Raw genomic sequence first — 21,907 nt, forward strand, 5'->3', positions numbered from 1 at the left:
AGCCATGGTGAGAGTATCTGCGCCGCTCTTGTGAAGTATCTTGGGTCAAGTTAATCATGGCTTGTTTGAACGATAATTTTTCTAAGAAGAACCCAACAAATTGATTTCAGATCATATTCAATAATTCTTTGAAATATTAATTAAAGTGGAATGTTTGCTATGATGGTTACTCCAACAAAATGAAGAGCGAAACGAGTATTTTGAAACTCAAAGAAGACCTTATTAGTCGGAGTTTAGTTGTTCCCGATGTTGCATTTTTAAGGGCTAGAATAAAGAGTATAAAAACGACGTACAGACTCGAGTTGTTGAAGGTGATCTCACTATCCATCTTCTCACCTCACTCTACGGCTTCTAACGTCTAACGACGCACTGGCGGGTGCGACCGATATTACGATAGCGGCACCTGGGAAGCCTGCCGAAGACCACCACTGCCCTGGATGTAATGGACTATCATGACTCCTGCCCTCCGGAACGTAGCCTTCAACACTTCTGGAAAATCATATAGGCAGCCGAAAGCCACCAGACAGAACAAATCAATTGAATTAGACCAATCAGCCCTCAGGAGAAACAGCCGGCGATCGAATGGCCTAGCGTCGTCCGCCGTACCGCGAAAAAATTGTACACCAGTGATGCTTCGACGCAACGTTCAGTGGTGGACGGCCATTCGACCCTAGGCTATTCGACCTCGTGTCTGGGGGGTGTGGAGCTCAATATATTCAAAGCAGAAGGATGTCAATGATCGGTTACGGATAGCAGATTCCATTCACGGCTGATTGGTGGATGTCCGGAAAGATCCAAGGCGTTCGATTCAGGGCTTATTTGTGTACAAAATTTGTGGTGCACGGCTGCGTTCCCGCCGTCTGCACTATCTCCGTGTACAAGCAAGCACCTTTAGAGTTAAACCATGAAGTGCTATTACAACTAATTTATGATTAGGGTAAATAGTTTTTGTTTTTAATTGATCAACTATATAAAAATTGGCATTTGAATCCTAAAAAGATATGACTTTGACAATATTTACATGCAGAAGTAAATTGGTGCAAATTTTTATAAAAAGTTGGCTCTCCATGACACATCTGTCACGTTTCCTCTGCTGGTTTCTGAACCTAAATTAAAATCCGAAACAAATCTACGCTTTTAAGTGAGAAATATGACTTTAATGACTTTATTTTTTTAAGATATGACTTTTCTCAAGTCTCAGCTCCATACGCACGCATTAACATTTCCGTGGATGGTTTAGTGGAATGATTTCAGCCATTCTTTTAAAGGAGTTTTTTTTTTAAATATCTTTTAAACTTCTGCCAACTGGATAAACTTGTAATGCATACACCGAAAGTATTTTGCTCGTGCTATGGTTATGTATTTTATTTATTTAGTCGGGATCGCTGGTAATGCACACCCGATCATCCATATAAATGTAAATGATATTAAGCCCAAATCTAAAAATTACGCGCGGCACAAACACAAGCTGAGGGTTTGTTTAAAATTTGGTGCAAATTATAATTTATAAATGTAAAGCTAATTGGGAGTCAGCGAATATTTAGTATTACATAATCTGTGAATTGATCGGTAATTCTAAAACCGAATACTCAATTTATAAATGGGAACAAGTCGTGTTTATCATAATCAAATGTTACAATGAAAATGATATTAACATGGCATAAGCGAAACTGGTGTTTTTTTTTTAACCGAACACAATAATTTTTTGCAAGATAAGGCAAATTTTCGGACTGGGAAGCATTTTAAGCACGTGAATTACTTAGGGAAAAATGTTTTCCTCTGCCTCGTGACAATTGACACACAGATGAACACAGATCGTTTCACTCGCCGGCGAAACGTGGGAACGAAGTAAGCTGTCAGTTTGTGAGGAAGAAAACCTTAGTCCGTTTGATACTCTTTTTAAGACATCTATTCATGATGGAAGCAATTGATCCTGAAGATCAAATAAGATCGTTCCACTCAAAATTGTCAGAAATGCGCCAAAGCTTCGAAGCGTTGAAGAAGGAGCGGATTCTTCTAGCTGAAAAATGGACGCAACAATTGCGTGAGAGATTGGTGAGTTATTGTTGTATTTAAATTTAAGTAACAACGGATCTCCAAGAAGATGAAAATGATATTAAGTTAACCATTATGATTTTTGAATTCGATGTTTAAATTGTGAATGAAAATAAAGCATATGCTTAGATTATATATTCAATTATATGTCACGTCAGTAGCAGCTGCCTGTCTTGCATACCGTATAGCTACCGTAGTCACCAAGTGATTTAGACGATGTGTCTGAATTACCGATGTCAGAGTCAAACTCAGATGTATATATATCTGAAGAATATGTCTGATTGTGTGTGGAGAAGACAAGAAATTTTCATACATGTTGATGCATAAGTCGAAGTTCGTACCAGTTCAAGCTGAATAGCCAACTTTCAAAAACTGTTCATACACCATCATACAGTATAGATCTATATACTGTATATACTAGTATAGTTCATCAACTTCATCTATATAGATCTATAGTATAGTTCATCATACAGTATAGATCTCCATCTCTACTCAACCGTTACGAATGTTTTATCAATCACAAATTTAGCGTCACCTTAGCCGTACTCGGTCGACTCAGAATCAAATTTGAGACTAACGATGAGAATTCTAATGGAATTATTGAGTTGATCAATGTCTCTGAACGATTTCTCTCAAAGTATTTGCCTCGTTATTATTGTTCAAGCTCAGTTTTATTCACAGTGAATTGGAATGCAAAAGACTCACGTTTAACCATAGACTTCACTGTTTTCAGGTGCCGAAAGCATTGAATCAGCTTAACGCTGACCTGGGAGAATTCGTGGCTACGCGCAACGCTGAGTTGCAGGAACTTCTCAGCGCCATCGACGGCGAACTCTCCTCTGGCAAGGAAACTACCGCCAAGCTGACTGAGGCACGGTCAGCACTACTGGCTGACATCCATGGGCTCTCGCAGTTTCATGCTGACCCGGCAAACTTCGGGGCAATTGTGGTGAGTAAATTTGCTTACTAAATGGGCTTGTTTTGTGGATGATATAATTACAATTATAAGCACCGGCTTAAACACGGCTAATCCAAAAATGCTGCAGAAGTTGCAAAACTACCTAAATCATAGTAAATGCACGTTGGCGGATAGTATATTAAATTAAAGTTATTTGAATTATAATGTTAGAATTATGAATGCAAATTAATAAATAATGTGAAACCATTCAATTTGCTAGTTTCTTATGGCTGCATGATCTATTCGTTCTATTGTATCTGGAATATTTTAAAGTTTTATTTTCCGCAACTTCTACACTTGAGATCGCGGTAATTATTGGTATAATTTGTGCGCGTGTTTCACCATATACGAAGTTATCAAAATTTTAATTCTGGTGATCCTATCATTTCGATTTTTTTACGTAGCATTAAACGATAAAAGACATTACCATCAACGTCACAACTTCTGACGTAGTTGTAGCACAAGCGTGCAAAATGTCTACGAATACGTTGTTTAGAATGAAACGAAAGGCTCTGACTACATAAAACAATTGATACGTGCGTGTGTACGACTCTGTGCATGCATTCAATTGACTCGCATTTACAGCAAAAGAAGCCACCTAGCTAGGGCCTAGCCAGGCGGATTGTATTTTATTCTATAAATTAAATAAAAATTATTCAAATGTTTAATTTTATTCCATAAATAAATGTTATTCTATAACGCTTATATCATAAATAATATAGTGGTGTCACTGTCATTTATGACAAGGCTGTGTTAGCCTATCGACGATTCTTAATCGCCTTGCTGATTTTGACAAGAATTTTGCATGACTTTCTGCAGATTTTGATCCGTTCACTCGCTGCTCCAACCTTAGTGATCTTAATCAGTAGGCCTGCCAGAGCTAATTATCTACCTTAGGAAAACATTGCATGATTTCTGCCTGGGGTGTGACAGGTTGGGTCTGAAGCAAGCGAGCACACGACCGCCCGCCTTGAGCACGACACCCACACTGTGCTCGACAACATCGACGAGCTGCGCCAGAAGCGCGAGAACCTCATGGCCTGCGTGGAGGAGCGACTCACATCCACCGTCTGTTGCTGTTTTCCTATATAACATTCGTTGTCCTCAGTGACCTTAGTATTTTTAACTTCTGATATCGGGCTAAGAATTTGAAGAAAAATTAGCAATTTATATTTTTAAGTATCAAAATCTTGTCAAAAAATAATATAAATTACCCAAAATTTCGAAGTAAAAAGTGCTTGCCGCTACCACTATCGGCTAATACTTTCCCCGTGTAATAGCACCTTACTAAGCTGCTAAAGTAACCTTACTAAAGGCAATAATCCGCAATATCATTGACATGGGCATAATGACTAGCGCCATTGCGTCGTGTATCATATATCATTCATTATTGTGTCGTGTTATTTTAATTGTCTAGGTAACTTTTGAACTATAAAATATTCAAATTTTGTACTCGCATTGCAGTATTTATAGTGTTAAGATAGTCATGAATGATTCACAAATTCTTAGTCTATAGCCGGGTTGGAGAACTCAGCTATTGAACAACCCAACAACACAGCTCCTGTGATTCATAAGTTAATTAGAAATAAATGGAGCGAGATGTTTCATACAGGTTGAGGGACTGTGCGGGCAACTGGTGCAGGAGGTGGAGGCTCGCACGGCGAGGCAGGAGGAGGCGAGGCTGCAGATGCTGCAGGCAACAGAGCAGCAGATCGTGCAGGCAGACTACCTCATCAAGAAGCTGGGAGTCCTCACTAAACAGCTTGGATCCTGGCTAAATAACCAGCAGTTCAAGGCTTCTAAAGATTATTGAGCTTCTCACTCTTCCTAGCACTTGGTCATATTTTAGTTGTTTTATCAGCACTACAAAAGGAATATTGAATGTTTTATGAACTCGCTGGAAAAACCAGCAGTTCAAGACTTCCAAAGATTATTGAGTTTCTCACTCTTCCATCCAAGCACTGGGTCACTGGCTAAATAACCAGCAGTTCAAAAATTCCAAAGATTATTGAGCTTCTCATTCTTCCAAGCACTTGGTCATATTTTCGTTGTTTTATTAGCACTACAAAAGGAATATTAAATGTTTATGACCTCGCTGGAATTTCGAGGTCTTGCACCTGCTGCTACGTACTTCATTTTGATCAGGGAATCAATCTTATAAGTGCAGCTCACCAGAAATTGAGAGTATAATGTATTTACATCTACATTATAATACATTGTAAATTTATTTATATATCAAGTAGTCAAAATTATAGAGCATATTACATAATATATTATAATTTAAATAAATCTATCTTAAATATCAAAAGATGAGATTATATTTCAGTTCCGTTTATAGTTTTAATTTCAGCCTTGCTGATGTCAAACAATATAATCGCTAGTTTTATATTGATCGTCAATTGTTTTCTAGTTCGATATTGAGCGACTTCTGTTGTATCATATTGTATTATATGAACTATAGGTGGACGTGTACCATCACTTTTACTATGATACTATTTTCGCTTACACAATTTATTTTTCGTATCAGTGATTAGTTATATTATTTTTTTACTCGTATTACCATCAGCTGTGCTGTTATACTACAATCAGTTGTAATATTATCCTGCCATCAGTTGTAAACTGCTATCAGTTGTAAGATTTGTACCATTATTTTACTCGCATTACCATCAGTTGTGCTGTTATACTACAATCAGTTGTAATATCATACTACCATCAGTTGTGCTGTTATACTACAATCAGTTGTAATATCATACTACCATCAGTTGTAAACTGCTATCAGTTGTACTATTTGTACTATTATTTCACTCGTATTACCATCAGTTGTACTATTTTACACGTACTGCCACCAGTTGTGCTGTTATACCACAATCAGTTGTAATATTGTTTACAATCAGTTGTAATATAATACTACCATCTGTTGTAAATTGCAATTAGTTGTACTATTTGTTTTGCTATTTTACACGTACTGCCATCAGTTGTACTATTATGACCCTAGCTGTTGCGGAAAAGAATATAAAATCATTCGGTCAGAGTAAAATTTGAGGTCTCGAGACCCACTGGAGCTATGCGGTGCGTTTTCAACTCAGTCTTCATAAATGTAATCCTTAAATAAAACATATTTATCAGTTTTTATTGTTTGTATTACCATTATTAGGCTCTAAATTTATGATTCACTTATTATAACAATTTTCGTAATCTGAAATATAAACCATTGATGGAGACGAGCTATTGAGAGTTGCATCCACATGTGGCCAGTTGTGTCTGCCACTATAACTGGCTTGTCCTATCCGCCACTAAATATTGCTCGTGTACAGGAGTATTGGCTGCTTCAGAGGCTATGAGCAAGTTGCGGCCAATCGCAGGTCGGTGCTCCTGGGGCTATCTATATACTAGCAAAACCCGCTTAAGTACGCGTCGCGTTCTAAGTACACATGATATTCGCGTTCTTAGTACCCGCAGCGGCCTAAGTAATGGCAGGTTTAGCTTTAGAATCCACCAGTGATTGGCTGACAGAGCTACGAACTCTGATATATTTTTGATAGTACGGTTCATAGAATAAAATAGAAGTGTCGGCATTGAAGAAATAGGCCCATGGCCTGTTGCCGATTCTTCATGGCGGTGAGTGGCCAGTTGTATTTGTTCATATTGTGAAAGAGTAGCACTCAGTGTACTTGGATATTACGCTTCGTATCAACTTTTATATTGTGAAAATTACATAACAAATGTCATTGGCTTGCTAGATACTAGCGTGAGTAGCCCCTAACGTAAATTTTCACATACTCATTCACTTTTGGACCAAGTTTAGGTGGTTTTTCGGACGCTTCAAAACTAAGTGAAAGTAAATTACTAAATTGTAAGCCATTGAGAGATCAATCCACCACCGGAAATTAACCTAGACTCCTGTCTGAGATTGTAATTTGATCAGTAGCAAAATAACGAGCCAAGCACCATAGCAAGGATCGTTAACTAACATTACAACTATTATTAAAATGGGCCTACTGAAAAACGACATAGTTCTTTCTGGATATGTTGTTCACTAAGAGCACAACGAAAACAAATATCTTAACAAGTTTCCGACCACTGAACGATAAAAAAAAGTGAGCGATCAAGGTTCCCTAACCATGTTTTGCGGAAACTGCACTGGCTGCACATTTGCGCGTGTGATTGATGGGACTTTGTGAACCTTACTACCTTTGCTTACACAGCATTTTAGCATTTTTCACAAACCAAATTATTTTATGTTTTGGCGTGAAAGACCAATTCTCACTTTAAGTCAAGTATGAAATTCATAATCATTGAAGGAGTCTCATTTTCTGAAATCACCCCATACATTGACATACCGCTATTATTTTTTTGAGAATAAGGAGAAAAAATTCAATTTGTAAGCCTAACTTTGTGTAAGCCAAAATGTGAATTTTGATTTAAATTAATTGAAATGCAATTTAAGTGACACTCCAGCAACTGTTGATTTTCTGAAATATCTGAGTATTTTTGTCTCCTTTCTTGTGGATAAACCTCTTACTGGCGTCAACTTGAAAATTGAAATCTGCGGGAAATCTGCAATGACCCAGACGGGCAGACCCACGAGCGGTTGAGACTTGAGTTGAGCCCAAACCCAATCGCCCATGACAGAGTCACAGTCTCACAGAGGACACTCAGGACAGGCTGGGCCTGGGCATCGGCCTACCGCCTGGGAGGTGGGACCGTGGGAGCCGTCCTGAGCCGGGAGGTGGCAATAACGGGCTAATGCCAATGGCGGCACGCACCGCGCTCCCGCACTCACCCGCAGGTCGCATGATGATACTTGATAGAATTTCATAGAAAAGCTTGCATTTGATAATTTACTTTGCTTGTAAAACATTTTGTAACCTATTGCAGACTAACTGACTTGCGCTATTACATTTACATAGAAGCCATATACGGTGATATACAATGGCGGAAACCTTACTTTTTTTCTAAATAGTTGGCCGAAGACCGACAAATATATTAAATGCAAGAATTTAAATCTAAATGTGTCGGCAAGATCTTCTGAAGGCATAAATTTTGCTAGTGAAGCGTCGCCAAAGATCTTGAGGGGGTGAAAGATCACCCCCTCCCTTACCTAGTTGCCACTACCAGGATGGGCAATTACAACAACAACATCTTGAAATATTCATCCACTCTCTGCGCAGTGGTACTGCTGTAGCCTTTAGCCTTATAGCTGAATAAGCCGAGGCCTGGCCGCCTGAGTATACTCAGACTAACTCGGTTACCGTAAAATGGGGTAACTTAGACCGGCGGGGTAACTTAGACCACTTTTCGTTTTTTTAGCGCCCCCCATTTGCAAACTATGACACTTTCCTCAAGTTTGTCATTTGCATATGTAACTAGAAGAGTTCTACTACAATGCACCAAAACCTGGAGTTATTTTACAAAAAAAATAATTGATTTTACCACCCGGTCTAAGTTACCCCAAGAGCTGGGGTAACAAAGACCATCACTTTTTTTAAATTACATAAAGACTATGGGAGGCAGGAGCCAGCAATTTATGGTGAGTAAAGCTAGAGTATTGACCTGTATTTTGTATGTTTCAATTCAAGTTTAATTTAGCTAGTAAAAAAAAGGGCATCATTTATAAAAAAAAGTGGTCTAAGTTACCCCATTTTACGGTATTGCATAAAGCAAGTAAGAAAGAAATTATATATTAACTATCTCTAAAAGTCCCTAAAAAGAGTGGGAACAGTGAGATTTTGGAAAAGTACCTCTGCTAAAGTCTGTAGCAAAAGAAGTATTAAAATGAAATTAAAAAATTTTACTTGTATAAAAGTTACACATAGGTATTGGCTTAGTCCAGGCTTACAAATGTGATTAACAGAATTTGCAACATTTTGCGTATCTCATTCCATTGATTCCAAGAAAAAATGGCAGCCATTTCAGCAAGACAAGGTAATAAATAAGGGACACCCTCCAAGGTCCAAACTCCAAGGGTATTAAAGGACACCTGACACCCCTAATAATTCATTTACAGTAGAACATTGACCAGCAATAGCAAAAGCTCCAGTTAAAAAAATAAAAAATCAATTGACACCAGAAAATTTTGATTACATTTACCATTTTCCGTCACTCAGGCTCAGCAAAAAAAAATTCACTTAACAAAAAATTACCTAGTGCATCCACTGTGCAGAAAGTGGGTGAATATCGCAAGTTCTTTGGCAACACATTGGCTTGGTGGCAAAATTTACGCCTTCTGAAGATCTTGCCGACACATTTGGATTGCAACTATTGCATATGAGAAATAACTTTGAAATTACTGGTAATCTGAAGGACTGCAAGCGTACACAGTAAGGTTTTTGGTATGCCAGAAGGATCAGGATGCAGTGAAGCTTGTCCGGAAATGAGTTGCGTTGTGTGTAAGTGTTCTGGTGCGTGGATAATAAAAGATATACTATCAAATTTGCTTGCAGCACTTATTAAAAATTACCCGGTGACGGATCTTGAAAATGGCGGGCAACGCTTTTGGCTGAAAAACCATGTCTTGGCGGTGCTGCTTGCACCCTCTGCACACTGGAGTGCATCATTGGTGACTTGGACAATGGACGTTGAGCATCATAAAATTGTGCATAGAATGTCATAGTGACTCATTGATAGAATTGTGCACTGGGCAACATAGAGTGAAAAGTAATTAACCTTAACTATGATTTATTTCTCCCAAAAATATGATTATTATCACTAAAATATTTCTGTTTCAAGTATGTTTTTCATGATCTCTTCTTGTTAGAGTGAATTCTCTTGCTTCAAACATTAAAATTCAGTTTTATTTCAAGTGTCCCAGACTACCCTGTTGCCTGGGGTAATTTGGGATGCTTTTATTTTGTGTCTGGCACCTTACTATTAACATATGGAATTTTTTTAAGGGGAGCGTCTCCCTAAAAATGTATCTCAGTAATTTACAGAGGGATCAATCTGAAATTTGGTACACATATGTAAAACAGAATTCTAAGACATTTTTGTTCATGTGATTTTTTCGAAAAAAATCATTCTCTAGATCTTTTTCTTGCGCATCCAATGGTATAAGTTTCATTGCTGTAGCTTGAAAACTATGAGAAGAAATTGTACTTCGAAAAAAGGAAAGAAAAAAATATAATATATTAAATAACAAAATGTATTGAAATTTATCCAGTGCCTGGCTCTGGATCCCTGGCTCGGTATTTAATTAGCATTAAATACGTCCTTGCCTATTACTTTTCTTCACTTTAGGCATCTTAGGAAAGATCCACAGGCAGCTATAGCGGTCACGACGTCGGGTTTTAGAGGCGCACTGATAAACACACTACTTCTCTCACGACCGCTGTCGATGCACTGAGCTTGCGGTACCGGCTTGCTTCTGTTGGCTGGTGTACGAGAACCAGACGACGTAGAGAGACAAGTTTAGTCTCGTTAGAAGCGTAATTTTCTAAGCTTTAAAATGAGTGTAAAACCCCAAAAAGTGAAAATTTTCGATTTTTCGGGAGACGCTCCCCTTAAAGTTGCCATATGATAGCCCTCACAGTGGCTTTTAAAATGAGCCCAGACTATTTATGAAATGTTTCATGACATGAAGTTATTAACACAAAATGCTCAAAACCATCCCTTATTACCCCATTTGATGGTATTTTGGGACAAAATTTGCCAAAAATTGCAGGTAAAAACTATTGCTTAAAAGCAGAGTTTTAAAAATTAGAGGCAAAAACTTATTGTTTGCATAATTTTTAAGGAAAAATCTAGCATTTGTGATAAAACTGGTTGAAATTGGCTGCAAGCATGGCATTTTGATCTCCTTTACAGGTGCCTTTTGCCCTAATGGAGCTGTCATATTTGTTGAAAAATTTGATTTTTTCAATTTTGACATTAGCATTTTACCCATTTTTGGAGCTGTAAAATTCCTGCTAGATGAATCACCTCCAGTCAAGTTGATCACAAAATTGCATGATTGGGGCAATGTTCCAGATTTAATAAACATTTGTCACTCTCAAGCTGCAAAATTTCAGTAATGAGTAGACAAATTCTAATATTGTTTTTAAAAATACCAAAAGAGCTTCATAAGTTTCATGTATGTGGTAATCAATTGATAGAGAAAATTTTAGTTAGATGTAGTTCTGGCAAGTATTTTGTTTCATGTTGACAAGAAGCAAGTTGAAAGCAGTATCTGCAGAATGTACATGCACACCTACATATCTTTGATTTGAAGGTACTTTGCTAAGTGTAGGTATAAATGTACCTCATAATACCTAGTTGACAATAATGAAAAATGTGTTGATTAAATTAATATTTGAGGCGAGCTAAATGCAGCCTTAACAAAATAATTATATGCCTTCTGTGGTGTTTTTTGAATGTTTTCAAGGTTAGCCAATTTATACTTTGGCAAGTATTTATAAACATCATAGAAAAAGTGTAGTTATTATACACGTTAAGGGATAGTTTTTATAATGTTTTTCTAGTTGGCATTGCTGAGCTATCTATTCGAAATTTTTAAATTATCAGGATTGTCCATATGGTATGAACACATTTTATCTAACCTTGAACTCTCCAACCATTTTACAGGTAGGCATTGTGACTCTAAAAGACCATAACACTCAGTGTCTTATTGTGTTAGTTTGTCCTCATCTTATTCTCAGTGTCAAATCATGTCTTCACGCCAAAAATCTACTTGTGGAGATTGGCTTTGCCTTCTGCGAACCAGAGCCCTTGCCACAACCAACAAGGATGTGAGTCATCACAATACAACTGCCTGCAGCCATCAGCACAGTTTGAACTGTTCACTGTCTTCTCTTCAAGATTGCATCTACAGCTCAACTGTCTGTGGCTGCAGTGCAGCTGGTAACCATCCAAGTGATAGATCACGGAACTGTTCTTACCATAGAGGTAAACAGTCAGTCTCTCATCCAACAGGTTTACATTTGTATCCATGTACATGTTGTAATATATTTATATATAAATATACCTACCTATATATATTAAACCTAATGAATTCATGTGAAAAAATACAATAATACATGATGAAATATATGGAATGATAATAACTTAATATACTACATGAATGCACTTTAATATCTGACTCATGATCCATGTATTAAAATGTTTGCTCCATTTGCAGAGTCTTCTGATTTTTGCTTCAAAGAGGAAACTAATGTGTTGAGCCCCAGTACTTCTATCAATTCCAGGCAAGCCACTAGTGTTAAGTTATAGTATTACCTTCTTCATATTTGTGATACCGTACCACACTATTGTTGAAATCTTACTTGCAATATTCCAATTTTTTCTATCTTCAAAGAATTTAATAACATTGCTGACATAAAAATTTTACTCTCTGATCATGTTATTTTAAAAGATTGATTAATTTTTTTTTTTCATCAACAGCACAACACAAGGTTTAAAAGTGCAGCTTGGAGCTGACTCCACCAGCAACAGTTTTGTGTGGACAAGTGCTCTAGAAACTCCTCGTCGTAAAACTTCGTTGAAAACTAACAGTAATGTATCTCTTCCAGAACCTTGTAATGCCTCGGTTGTTGCTTGTACCGATGCACTCTATGCGCGTCAAAATTATGAGATAAATCCTCATAATCAAGATAAAAATCATGCTAATAATCTCCAAAGTGATGCATTTACAAGTCCAATGCCCTGTCAAAAAAATGTTTCGACACAGTGTAAAGCCTGTATCTCTGACGAATGTTACTGCAAAACGGGCCAGAGAACTTTGCTCCTTGAAATGTCTTCCAGCTTGGAACGTGATAAGCCTCGTATTGAAGGGGTACCCACAATGCATGGAAGTACTTACAACTTAGAACTTAAGTGTAAAGACCCTTATGTACAATGTGAAACCTCTTCACTGCGAAACAAAAATATTTCTATGATTGAAAATGGTGGATCGTTTATATCTGATGCTGATATGAGTGTTAGGCTACACACTGATGACGAGAATACTGACGCCAATCTGCATGTGTTCGACTCCGTATCTCCAAAACTTCGACGACGATCTAAGAAGGCTACTGTGAAGGTAAATGATTGCCTGATTTCATCAAAAAATATTTATTGTCTGCTGGTGTACGGTGAGAGGATCTCTCGGTTCTAAATCAGAAAATAATGTAAATGAAATCACTGTGTCTAATGTTTTTGCTTTTACTATTACCTTGTGATTATCTGAAAGTGTTTAAGTATTCAAGCATTTATTTTTTCACAGATTCTTGCTCGGTCTCTATTCAGCAAGGAGGACGGTTCATCGCAAAATTCTGAAACATCTCTTCAGAGTTCTCCGCAAGCATCCCAAGACTCTGTTTCCGGGACTCCAACTGAAAATTGCGATTCAGTAAACGAATCTTCAAAGCGTTATTTTGGAAAGAGCAACGAGCTGCCGTTGATATCTTCGTCCCACGATGACGCCGAAACGAACTATGTTGACCTTTGCTGTCGTGCAGTTACTGAGAGCGCCAAAAAATCTTCTGATCCGCGCCCATGTGAGGTTAATTTACCAAAGGTTCCCCTAGATCTTTCTGAACTTAATAAGTCTCCTACTATTGCTTCACGGACCCCCTTGAATCGCGTGCGCAGAGCACCATTCAGTACCAGTACTCCCTCCCTTGAATCAAATCTTCGATTTAACCTCAACCCACCAGGGAAGGAGGATACAAATTTTGCAAACCGATTGGAAAAAGCCGCCGAAAACGAAATCTATGCTAGTAAAGACTCCAAGAAATATTCCGTCCATGTTGAAGAAGCTCAACGAGAGCCTCAAAGTCAAGTCAGTTCAACAAAGCCCTTGAACGATCTTGACAAGTTGACTCAGTGTGAAGAAACAAGCCATAGAGATGCTACTTATGCTGAGCGGCTCAGACCCTGGGATCGTGCGTCAGACGAACCTAAACCTATTGATTTACTATGCTTTCCTGTAAAGATATCTCGTAACAATTTCTGTGTTGAACAAAATGTTCTCAATACGAATGGGGTATCAGATACTATTCAGAACACTTGCAACTTAATTCTAGTAGAAAAGAGTCCTGTTCATAAACCAGACAACGCAGTTGATGAAGCATCTGGAAATCAAAAACTAGACTCAGAAAAGAACATTTTATTGATATCTAACTCACAAAAAAAAGCTTTGATGACTCCTATAAGAAATGAACATGTGAATGAGCCTGCTTACAGGAGTCATGACAAGCAGTCAGTTATGGATCCTCAGGCTGACAGCTCCACTGAAGTATTAGTGACTCCTTCATCAGTAGGCGCTGCTGGCATGCAACGCAAGCTTCCTGCCACACCATCGCTGTCTGCTCGCGGGGCCCTCAACCTCGAGATGCTCAAGAGAATAATTACACCTCAGCGCAGCTTCGTTTACCCCTCACCTGTTGCTGAAACATATTGCCGCGTCAAGAATCTCGAGAAAACTGATTCTCTACACGAAGAGGTTTTTGGCTGTAGTCTGATCGAGTCTGATGTTACTATAGTTGTTCCATCTGTTGAAAAGAAAACGCAAATTGATGAGAAAACCGTGACAGGTGGATCTAAAAACTGTGCAAAAGATATATATAAATCAGTTGAGAATGAAAACGTGTCTAATTGCGTTACAAGTAGCATTACTCGAAAGGATGACAGAGTTGCAGATTTGACTCCGCCGGTCATAAGTCAAAGAAATGAGCCGAAAATGCTCAAGAATGCTTCTCAAAAGAATGAGTCTCAGTCGAAATTACCTAAAATTGGTTCTCGTAGTTACATGAACTCTGAAGAGCTTGCCGAGGTTGACGACATTTTACGAAACTGCGATGTTGAGTTCGACGACCTGATTCAGCCACCCGATGATATAAAAATAACTGCCACTCCTTCAAATGAAATGAAAAAATCTAACCTTCCAAGCAATAACGCTTGTGCATTAAATAAACAACCGAATAATAACGTTACTTATGATTCTGATAAATCTCATCATGAACCATCACCAGCTCGCACCATTAAACCATCCTGTTCGGTTTTCCACACCGGTCGTGGCGTTGCTGTTCACGTGAGTGAGGAGGCAGTAGCTCAGGCATCACGTCTCTGGCGTGACATACCGCAACCTGAACAAACTTCAGTCTTGGAAAAAACAGAACTGCTTGATTCCTCGGCATCGTTCTACGTACCTACGGGATCGCACAATATTTCTGGGAAAGACGCATCTTTTGCTGCTAATCAATCGTCGCATGAAATTAATGATCTTCAAATCAATATGGTTGGAAATAAAGCTTCTGAACGTTATACCCAAATTGCTCACAAATCAGTAAATGAAAATGAGGCCGTTGTTCCGGAAATATCAACACGAGACATGAAAAATATTCGCGTCAATAATAGAATTCCAGTGAGTCCTTCAGTTCGCGAAAATTGTTTGGAAACTGCATCTGCCGATAAATTACAAACCGCACTTCTTGATAATTCCGTCGGATTCAAGACAGCTTCTGGATTAACAGTAAAGGTAAACAAATCAGCTATTCAAAAAGCAGTGAGAATGTGGAATGAATGCACTGACAACAAAGTTGAAGGTGATCGAATTTTTGATGAACGTAACCTACCTATAGTTCCAGCGTCTTCTAGTACGATCGAAGTAACGAAGAATGTGACTGAACACGAGTCGCAAACCAACCTTGCGAAGACATTTCATTCCAGCGAAGAAATCGTTTCTTCATCAGGGACTTCTTGCATTGGGTTTAGAACTGCGAGGGGCAAGAGTGTGCAAACGTCGGCACGAGCGCTAGAAAAAGCTAAACGCATGTGGAATGACTGTTCTTCATCCACTGAAGCATCTACAACAGACAAAATAGGCTTTAATATGGACTCGGTTCAGAATAATAGTTTCCTTGATAAAGCTTCTTCACAGTCAGTTCCTGAGAAGAGGTTGAAAAGTGCGGTATGTCAGCCGCGTGAATGCGATCAGCTTGATCTTGCACTCCATAAAAGTCCATCAAATATGGCTAATTTAAAATTCGAAGGTTTCAAGACAGCTGCTGGCTCGGCAGTTTCCGTGAGTGAGAAAGCCGTACAAGCTGCCAAGATGCTATGGCAAAACCTCGATGAGACCAACTCTGAGCAAAAACCCCCAGAAATTATGAAAAAAACTGATAAATTACTTAGCTCAACCAATTTCCAAACGCCTACTGCCGGAAAATCTTCCAAGAAGGAATTTATTAAACATAAAGTAGATCCAATGCGAATCAAAGGAGTCAGCTCTAAATTACCTGAACCCGAGTCCTATTACACAAATTGTAATAGAACACCTAAACAAGTATTCTATCCTGTTCCTAAGAGAACTTCGAGTCAAATGGACGGAAGTGATATCGCTCATCCCGCGCCCGTAGGGACTCTGACTGATGAGGAGCAGGCTATTCTCGACACTCAGTTCTCAGAAATTGCCGAAGAGTTTTTAAAAGATGACTGGAATTTGGAAACTGAAAACTCAGGAGTAACATCAACTGTCCCAATTATGGCAACAGAAAATTCGTCTTCTTCTAGCAATGCGAGAGATTCTGTAGCAGACAAGCGGAAAATTTCGCCGCAACTCGAAACGGACTGCAAACGTCAAAAAGTAAGCTAATCTAATTATTAATGATTTACCCTTATTAATTAATTTACCCTCAATCGTTCTGTATTATTCTACATATAATAACCTAATATCTGCATTTATAATATGGTACTAGTAAAATTAATGCAAACGTTAACTAATTATTCATGAGATTCATATCCCAAATGGTTCTATATTATTATATTAATAATAACGTCAAATGAAGTGCCCGGAGTTGACTTCTATACGTATCAGTGCGAAGTTAATAATTTTGAATCCATTTTATCCCCGCAGGTGAATAATCTTGCATATATTCAGGACATGAATGGTATGGATTCCTTGCCTCAGTGTGCCATCGAATCACACAATAAAGTTCTGCCGTTTCCTCAAGATACCACGAATTGCATCGGTCTACCCCAGACCATCACTGGGTCTGGTACAATCGAAAAACTCACAGAATCCAACGACCATGATCTGTTACGCGTTTCAACTAATACTGATGTGAATTCAGAGTCCCGCAATTCGGTATCCAATGCAGTTTTGCTTCACCGCGACAATTTTGCGGAAGATAAAAAGAATATTGCGTGCAGTGACCGTGTGGATGTAGTTATAAGCGACGAAATGCCAGGCGAATGTCATTCTGACGCCTCAGTTCGCATAGCTGGTAACACTTCTTTGTCCCAGGACAGTTCGCTGCTTGTTAGAAATAAAGTACAACCGAAGTATCATGGTAATAGTGATGAAGAGAGGAAAACGTCTTCGCTACCAAACTCTATGAAAATGGTAAATCCTGATATCGATTCAGCAAAATTAAAAATTATTGATTCTTCTCAGCGGAAAGCTCTTACTGAAGAAAATGTAAGCAATGTGCTTGCAATGCAGAAAAAAAGTTCACTCGTTAGAGGAGGTTCTAGTAAGAAAACTGCATCAGTTGCTCATGCTGAAAATATGGCGACTGGGAAGTCCGTGAACGTTTTCGGCGAAGCTAAGCAAAGTTCTCTTTATCTTTATAAGTCATCTGATAGCAACACTGATGTCGGGACCGAGAATTCACCAGCGCAGCTGAAATCGCAAGAGATCAAGAAAAAAATTCTCCATTTACGTAATTCTTATGGCAATCCGAAGTCGCTGTCGCCGCTGCCGAGCTCGCCAGCAGTCCTGCGAATGCCGTTCAGAACGCCCGTTAGGAATAAGTTAACTCAGGAGTAGCTGCTAACTTAGTGGTACATGTTCATATTTTTGTATATGTTCATGTTTTGGTACATGTTCAAGTTTTGATACATGTTTAAATTATGGTACATGTTCCTGTTTTGGTATATGTTCATGTTTTGGTACATGTTCATGTTTTGGTACATGTTCATGTTTTGGTACATGTTCATGTTTTGGTACATGTTCATGTTTTGGTACCTGCTCATGTTTTGGTACATGTTCATGTGTGGTACAGGTTCATGTTTTGATACATGTTTACGTTTTGGTACATGTTCATGTTTGGTACGGTACATGTTCATGTTTTGGTGGTACATGTTCATGTTCTGGTACATGTTCATGTTTTGGTACATTTTCATGTTTTGGTACGTGTTCATGTTTGGTACATGTTCATGTTTTGGTGGTACATGTTCATTCTGAACGCTATGTTCTCACATTAAATTTGTTTCTGATATGGTATTTTTTTTGGGATTTTTTTTGGGGGGAGATAAATAAGAGGAACACATTTTAGATCGTTCGACTTTGGGTCGATTGATTTTTGTATGATTTAATTTTGTTTTTCTTATTGTTCGAGCTATGATTTGACTGTAAAACGTAACTTCTAAGTCATGCCACATATGCATCGCTTATTATTGTTGCAACACAGGAAAAACTATTTTTTTATGACGTATTTGCCAAAACCGGATGATTTACTGTCACTCATGATTAGTTCCAATAAAATGAGTGCAGTTTATGCAATTTTTTTTAGTCTATTAATTTGCTAACGCGCGTAGACTTTGAAGTCACACCAACTGGCCCCAGCAGTCACATCAGCAGCGTCAGCAGTTACATCAACAGGCCCCAGCAGTCACATCAGCAGGCCCCAGCAGTCACATCAACTGGCCCCAGCAGTCACATCAGCAGGCCCCAGCAGTCACATCAGCAGGCCTCAGCAGTCACATCAGCAGGCCCCAGCAGTCACATCAACAGGCCCCAGCAGTCACATCAGCAGGCCCCAGCAGTCACATCAGCAGGTCCCAGCAGTCACATCAGCAGGCCCCAGCAGTCACATCAGCAGGCCCCAGCAGTCACATCAGCAGGCCCCAGCAGTCACATCAACTGGCCCCAGCAGTCACTTCAGCAGGCCCCAGCAGTCACACACGGGGTTTGCCTCTCAGCAGGCCTAGCGAGGCTCCCCCTGTGAGGTTAAGTAAGGGCACTCCTGACTGCTCGGCGGGGGTGCCACCCCCAACCCCCTACCCTCACCCCCCATCACCCCCTGCTCGACCAACTGGGGGATGGGGATGAGGGGCGGAAGGACAGACGTGTAAAATAGACCTTTGTATGACTTCAGTCTTTTAGTGAATGAAGAAGCGAGTGAGCAAGATCGCAACGTGACTAAATAGCTGGCCGTACTGAAACGTGTAATAATTAAATTTATTTGCGACATATTCATTTTTGCACAATTAATATGTATTCAGATAAGTGGAATTTGGATCGGTTTAGGCTGTATTTTATATTTTCCCTATCTTCAAAATTGTAGAAGCTTCAGATAAATTTTTTTTATTTTCTTGAAGCCTAAAACCGCATCAATTCAATTTACGGTCCGCAATATTCGCACAAGTTTTGCTGCAGTTCGATCGATGTTTTGGCAACACAAGGAAATCTGTGGGAAATATTACGGCTGGCGGTGGCCGAGATATGGCGATAGCGGCGACTAAGTGTCGCAGCGACACGGTCGCGCACTTCAGCTGCGTCGTTTGTAATGGACTGCCCGCAGAAAAATTGACGGATTTTTGTCCAAAAAGCGATGCACTCAGAGAAGTGGAATGTCTTCATAGAAATGAATGAGATTTTGTTCTGTTAGCGATGTAATTTTTGACCTAGTAAGAGTCGTCTTGACCCAGTCAGGTTCAGCGTTAAGGCGTATCTATTTTCCGTGCAAAAAGTGTCACGATTTGAACAAATGATTCGTTTATTTTTTATTGTGCGACGTTTGGTTGTCAAACTGGGAGTAAATGATCTCCCAGAATAATTTATAAATTTTTATTTAGTGATTAAGGGGTGTTCAATTTAGCTGTTTATGTCAATAATTATAATATTTTTGGAAAAGTGGCGTAGTGATTTTTCTAAGTGGTGAACGATCTATGAGAACATTGGGCTACGGCGTTGAAGCCTCGGCCGTCAAAGCCGTGAAAGATGAAGGTGAATCATCATCTGGGGGAGTGAATGATGAAAATCATTTGCGATAAGTTACAAGACGATTTAGAAAAAGTGACTGTATCGGCCTTAGTACACGAAGAGACGTATTTCTCTTCAGCGATTGGTGGGTTTAGCTTGAAAAACCGCCAGTGATTGGCTGATGGAAGTAAAAACTCATTCTATTTTTTAATGTAAAACAGAAGCGTATTATTTAAAAAGGCGAGGTTTTCCGGAACAACCGTTTATTAGAACCGTTTCGATGTGGTCTCATTAACCGGATTCTGATACTTTAATTCTCATTTTGAGAATTTCAATCGGTGATCTCATAATATAAGCCCGTTATATCAGTCGAGTACGGAATAATATAACAACGAGAGATTTTAAGTGGAGATAATCTCGTTCAATACGTCTTGATATGCAATTGAACCGTCCTGTCACTGAAACCAACATGGCCCCATAAACCGGAATCGTATTTTTAATATGATCATGGGAATTATTCAACAGGTTTTCGAGAATACACTTTTGGTTCTCCTTTGTTGAGTACGTCAAGTATCGGGAGAATCTTGCATCCATTCATCGCCTGTCAAAACGCTTCAGGTGAATAAATTTCCTGCTTCTTTGCATCAAAGACCTTCTGGAAGAACAAAAAATACCATTCCGGACCTATACAATTCCAAGTACAAGCTGGGGCGGGCATACAGTTCAAAGTTCGTGAACGTTCAATCACAATATCAGTGTGATGCTCCGACCGAGGCATGTAAATATGATTGCTACTCGGACCATAGCCTCATACGTACAGCTTCTCAGCCCCCACACTCAGATCAATGAATGGGTCGTATTGTCCAAATAAAAACCCACTTTTTGGGACGTATTGCTTAAATAATTACCCTCTTTTTAGCGCATTTTTCTCATTTATGGAAAAAATGCACTATTGTGCTCGCCATGTCCGTCTGTCTGTCCGCCCGTCCGTCCGTGACCTCAAGTTTTCGTCGACGATAAAATGCGCTCTCTGTCACTCACTGCAGTGAGTACTGAGTTATATTTTTTTATCACAGCGTACTAGCATCACATATCACTGATGCGTCCTTTTAGCGGGCCAATGTGTGTTATGATCATCCACACAAGTGCAAGATATTTGAACAAAGGTCTCAATAATTTCTCTGAATGAATAAAAATACGTTTGTCACCAGTCGACTTAAATTGTAGGTTTCCAAAGAATTTAAAAACAAAGAAAATACCGAATAAATTCAACAAATCTTCATTTCTCTTAAAATTTTGACGCATGATGAATCTGGTCACCGAAACGTATTTGATGAACATACGATGAATTATCTTGGTATTTTTATTGCTTTTAAATTTTTAACTGAATAAGTTTTTAAACTGGTAATCATACCTTGAATACTTTTATAAACCCGCAAACATTCACTATATTATATTTTAACCTGGATATAATACTATTTCTACTAATACTATCTCCTAATCATTTATTTGTCAAATTATATATTAAAATGGTGATAACACCATATCTAATGACAAACTCCTGATTTCAGTTGTTTAAGTTTTACAATTAAATATGAGCAAATTTTCCGAAAAGATAAGTTAAGAAACGTTTCAGTTGAGTTAAGTCATCTATCTTCTGTTTAAACAACGTAATTTTTTTATTTATGAGTGATAGATAATTGAAGATGATTTATATAGAATAATTCTGATAGGGTTGCTTCATCATGTTATTATATTAAAATTATGGTTCTATTATCCTTAGATTTATTATGAATGGCACTGTGGTATAAATTTCACTAGAAATTCAAGGTTAAATTCACTAGTTTAAGGTTAATCATCAACATGCAATGCACCAAAGGCAGTCGAAGAAATCGACTGTTAAGATATCTCTTTAAAATAAGGTCAACTCTTCACTCTTTATTTGATGGCGTGTGACGATGAGTCTTCAATATTGAACCTTGCAACGAGTAAGC

At 38.6% G+C, this 21,907-nt stretch overlaps 2 protein-coding genes across 2 annotated transcripts; both read left to right on the forward strand.

Moving 5' to 3' along the window:
• Positions 1-1,823: 1,823 nt before the first annotated feature.
• LOC108667526 lies at positions 1,824-6,122 on the forward strand. Its single transcript, XM_018154560.2, has 4 exons — positions 1,824-2,055; positions 2,789-3,004; positions 3,947-4,081; positions 4,626-6,122. The coding sequence occupies exons 1-4, from the start codon at positions 1,915-1,917 to the stop codon at positions 4,824-4,826; spliced, it is 693 nt and encodes a 230-aa protein (XP_018010049.1). The 5' UTR covers positions 1,824-1,914; the 3' UTR covers positions 4,827-6,122.
• Positions 6,123-11,566: 5,444 nt separating this feature from the next.
• On the forward strand, positions 11,567-18,484 carry LOC108667533. Its single transcript, XM_018154568.2, has 5 exons — positions 11,567-11,893; positions 12,126-12,192; positions 12,389-13,025; positions 13,209-16,571; positions 16,842-18,484. Exons 1-5 carry the CDS (start codon positions 11,656-11,658, stop codon positions 17,754-17,756), a joined length of 5,220 nt encoding a protein of 1,739 aa, XP_018010057.1. The 5' UTR covers positions 11,567-11,655; the 3' UTR covers positions 17,757-18,484.
• The last annotated feature ends 3,423 nt before the right edge of the window (positions 18,485-21,907 follow it).

Source organism: Hyalella azteca, unplaced genomic scaffold (genome assembly GCF_000764305.2).
Source record: "Hyalella azteca isolate HAZT.00-mixed unplaced genomic scaffold, Hazt_2.0.2 contig16679, whole genome shotgun sequence".
Taxonomy (NCBI): Eukaryota; Metazoa; Arthropoda; class Malacostraca; order Amphipoda; family Hyalellidae; genus Hyalella; species Hyalella azteca.

What these genes read in the sequence shown, in the direction of transcription:
- LOC108667526 (XM_018154560.2), top strand. Translation starts at nt 1,915, where the DNA reads ATGATGGAAGCAATTGATCCTGAAGATCAAATAAGATCGTTCCACTCA. An exon ending in AACAATTGCGTGAGAGATTG is followed by an intron (nt 2,056 to 2,788) that starts GTGAGTTATTGT and finishes CACTGTTTTCAG; the next exon opens with GTGCCGAAAGCATTGAATCA. An exon ending in CAAACTTCGGGGCAATTGTG is followed by an intron (nt 3,005 to 3,946) that starts GTGAGTAAATTT and finishes GGGGTGTGACAG; the next exon opens with GTTGGGTCTGAAGCAAGCGA.
- LOC108667533 (XM_018154568.2), top strand. Translation starts at nt 11,656, where the DNA reads ATGTCTTCACGCCAAAAATCTACTTGTGGAGATTGGCTTTGCCTTCTG. An exon ending in GAACTGTTCTTACCATAGAG is followed by an intron (nt 11,894 to 12,125) that starts GTAAACAGTCAG and finishes CTCCATTTGCAG; the next exon opens with AGTCTTCTGATTTTTGCTTC. An exon ending in CGGACTGCAAACGTCAAAAA is followed by an intron (nt 16,572 to 16,841) that starts GTAAGCTAATCT and finishes TTATCCCCGCAG; the next exon opens with GTGAATAATCTTGCATATAT.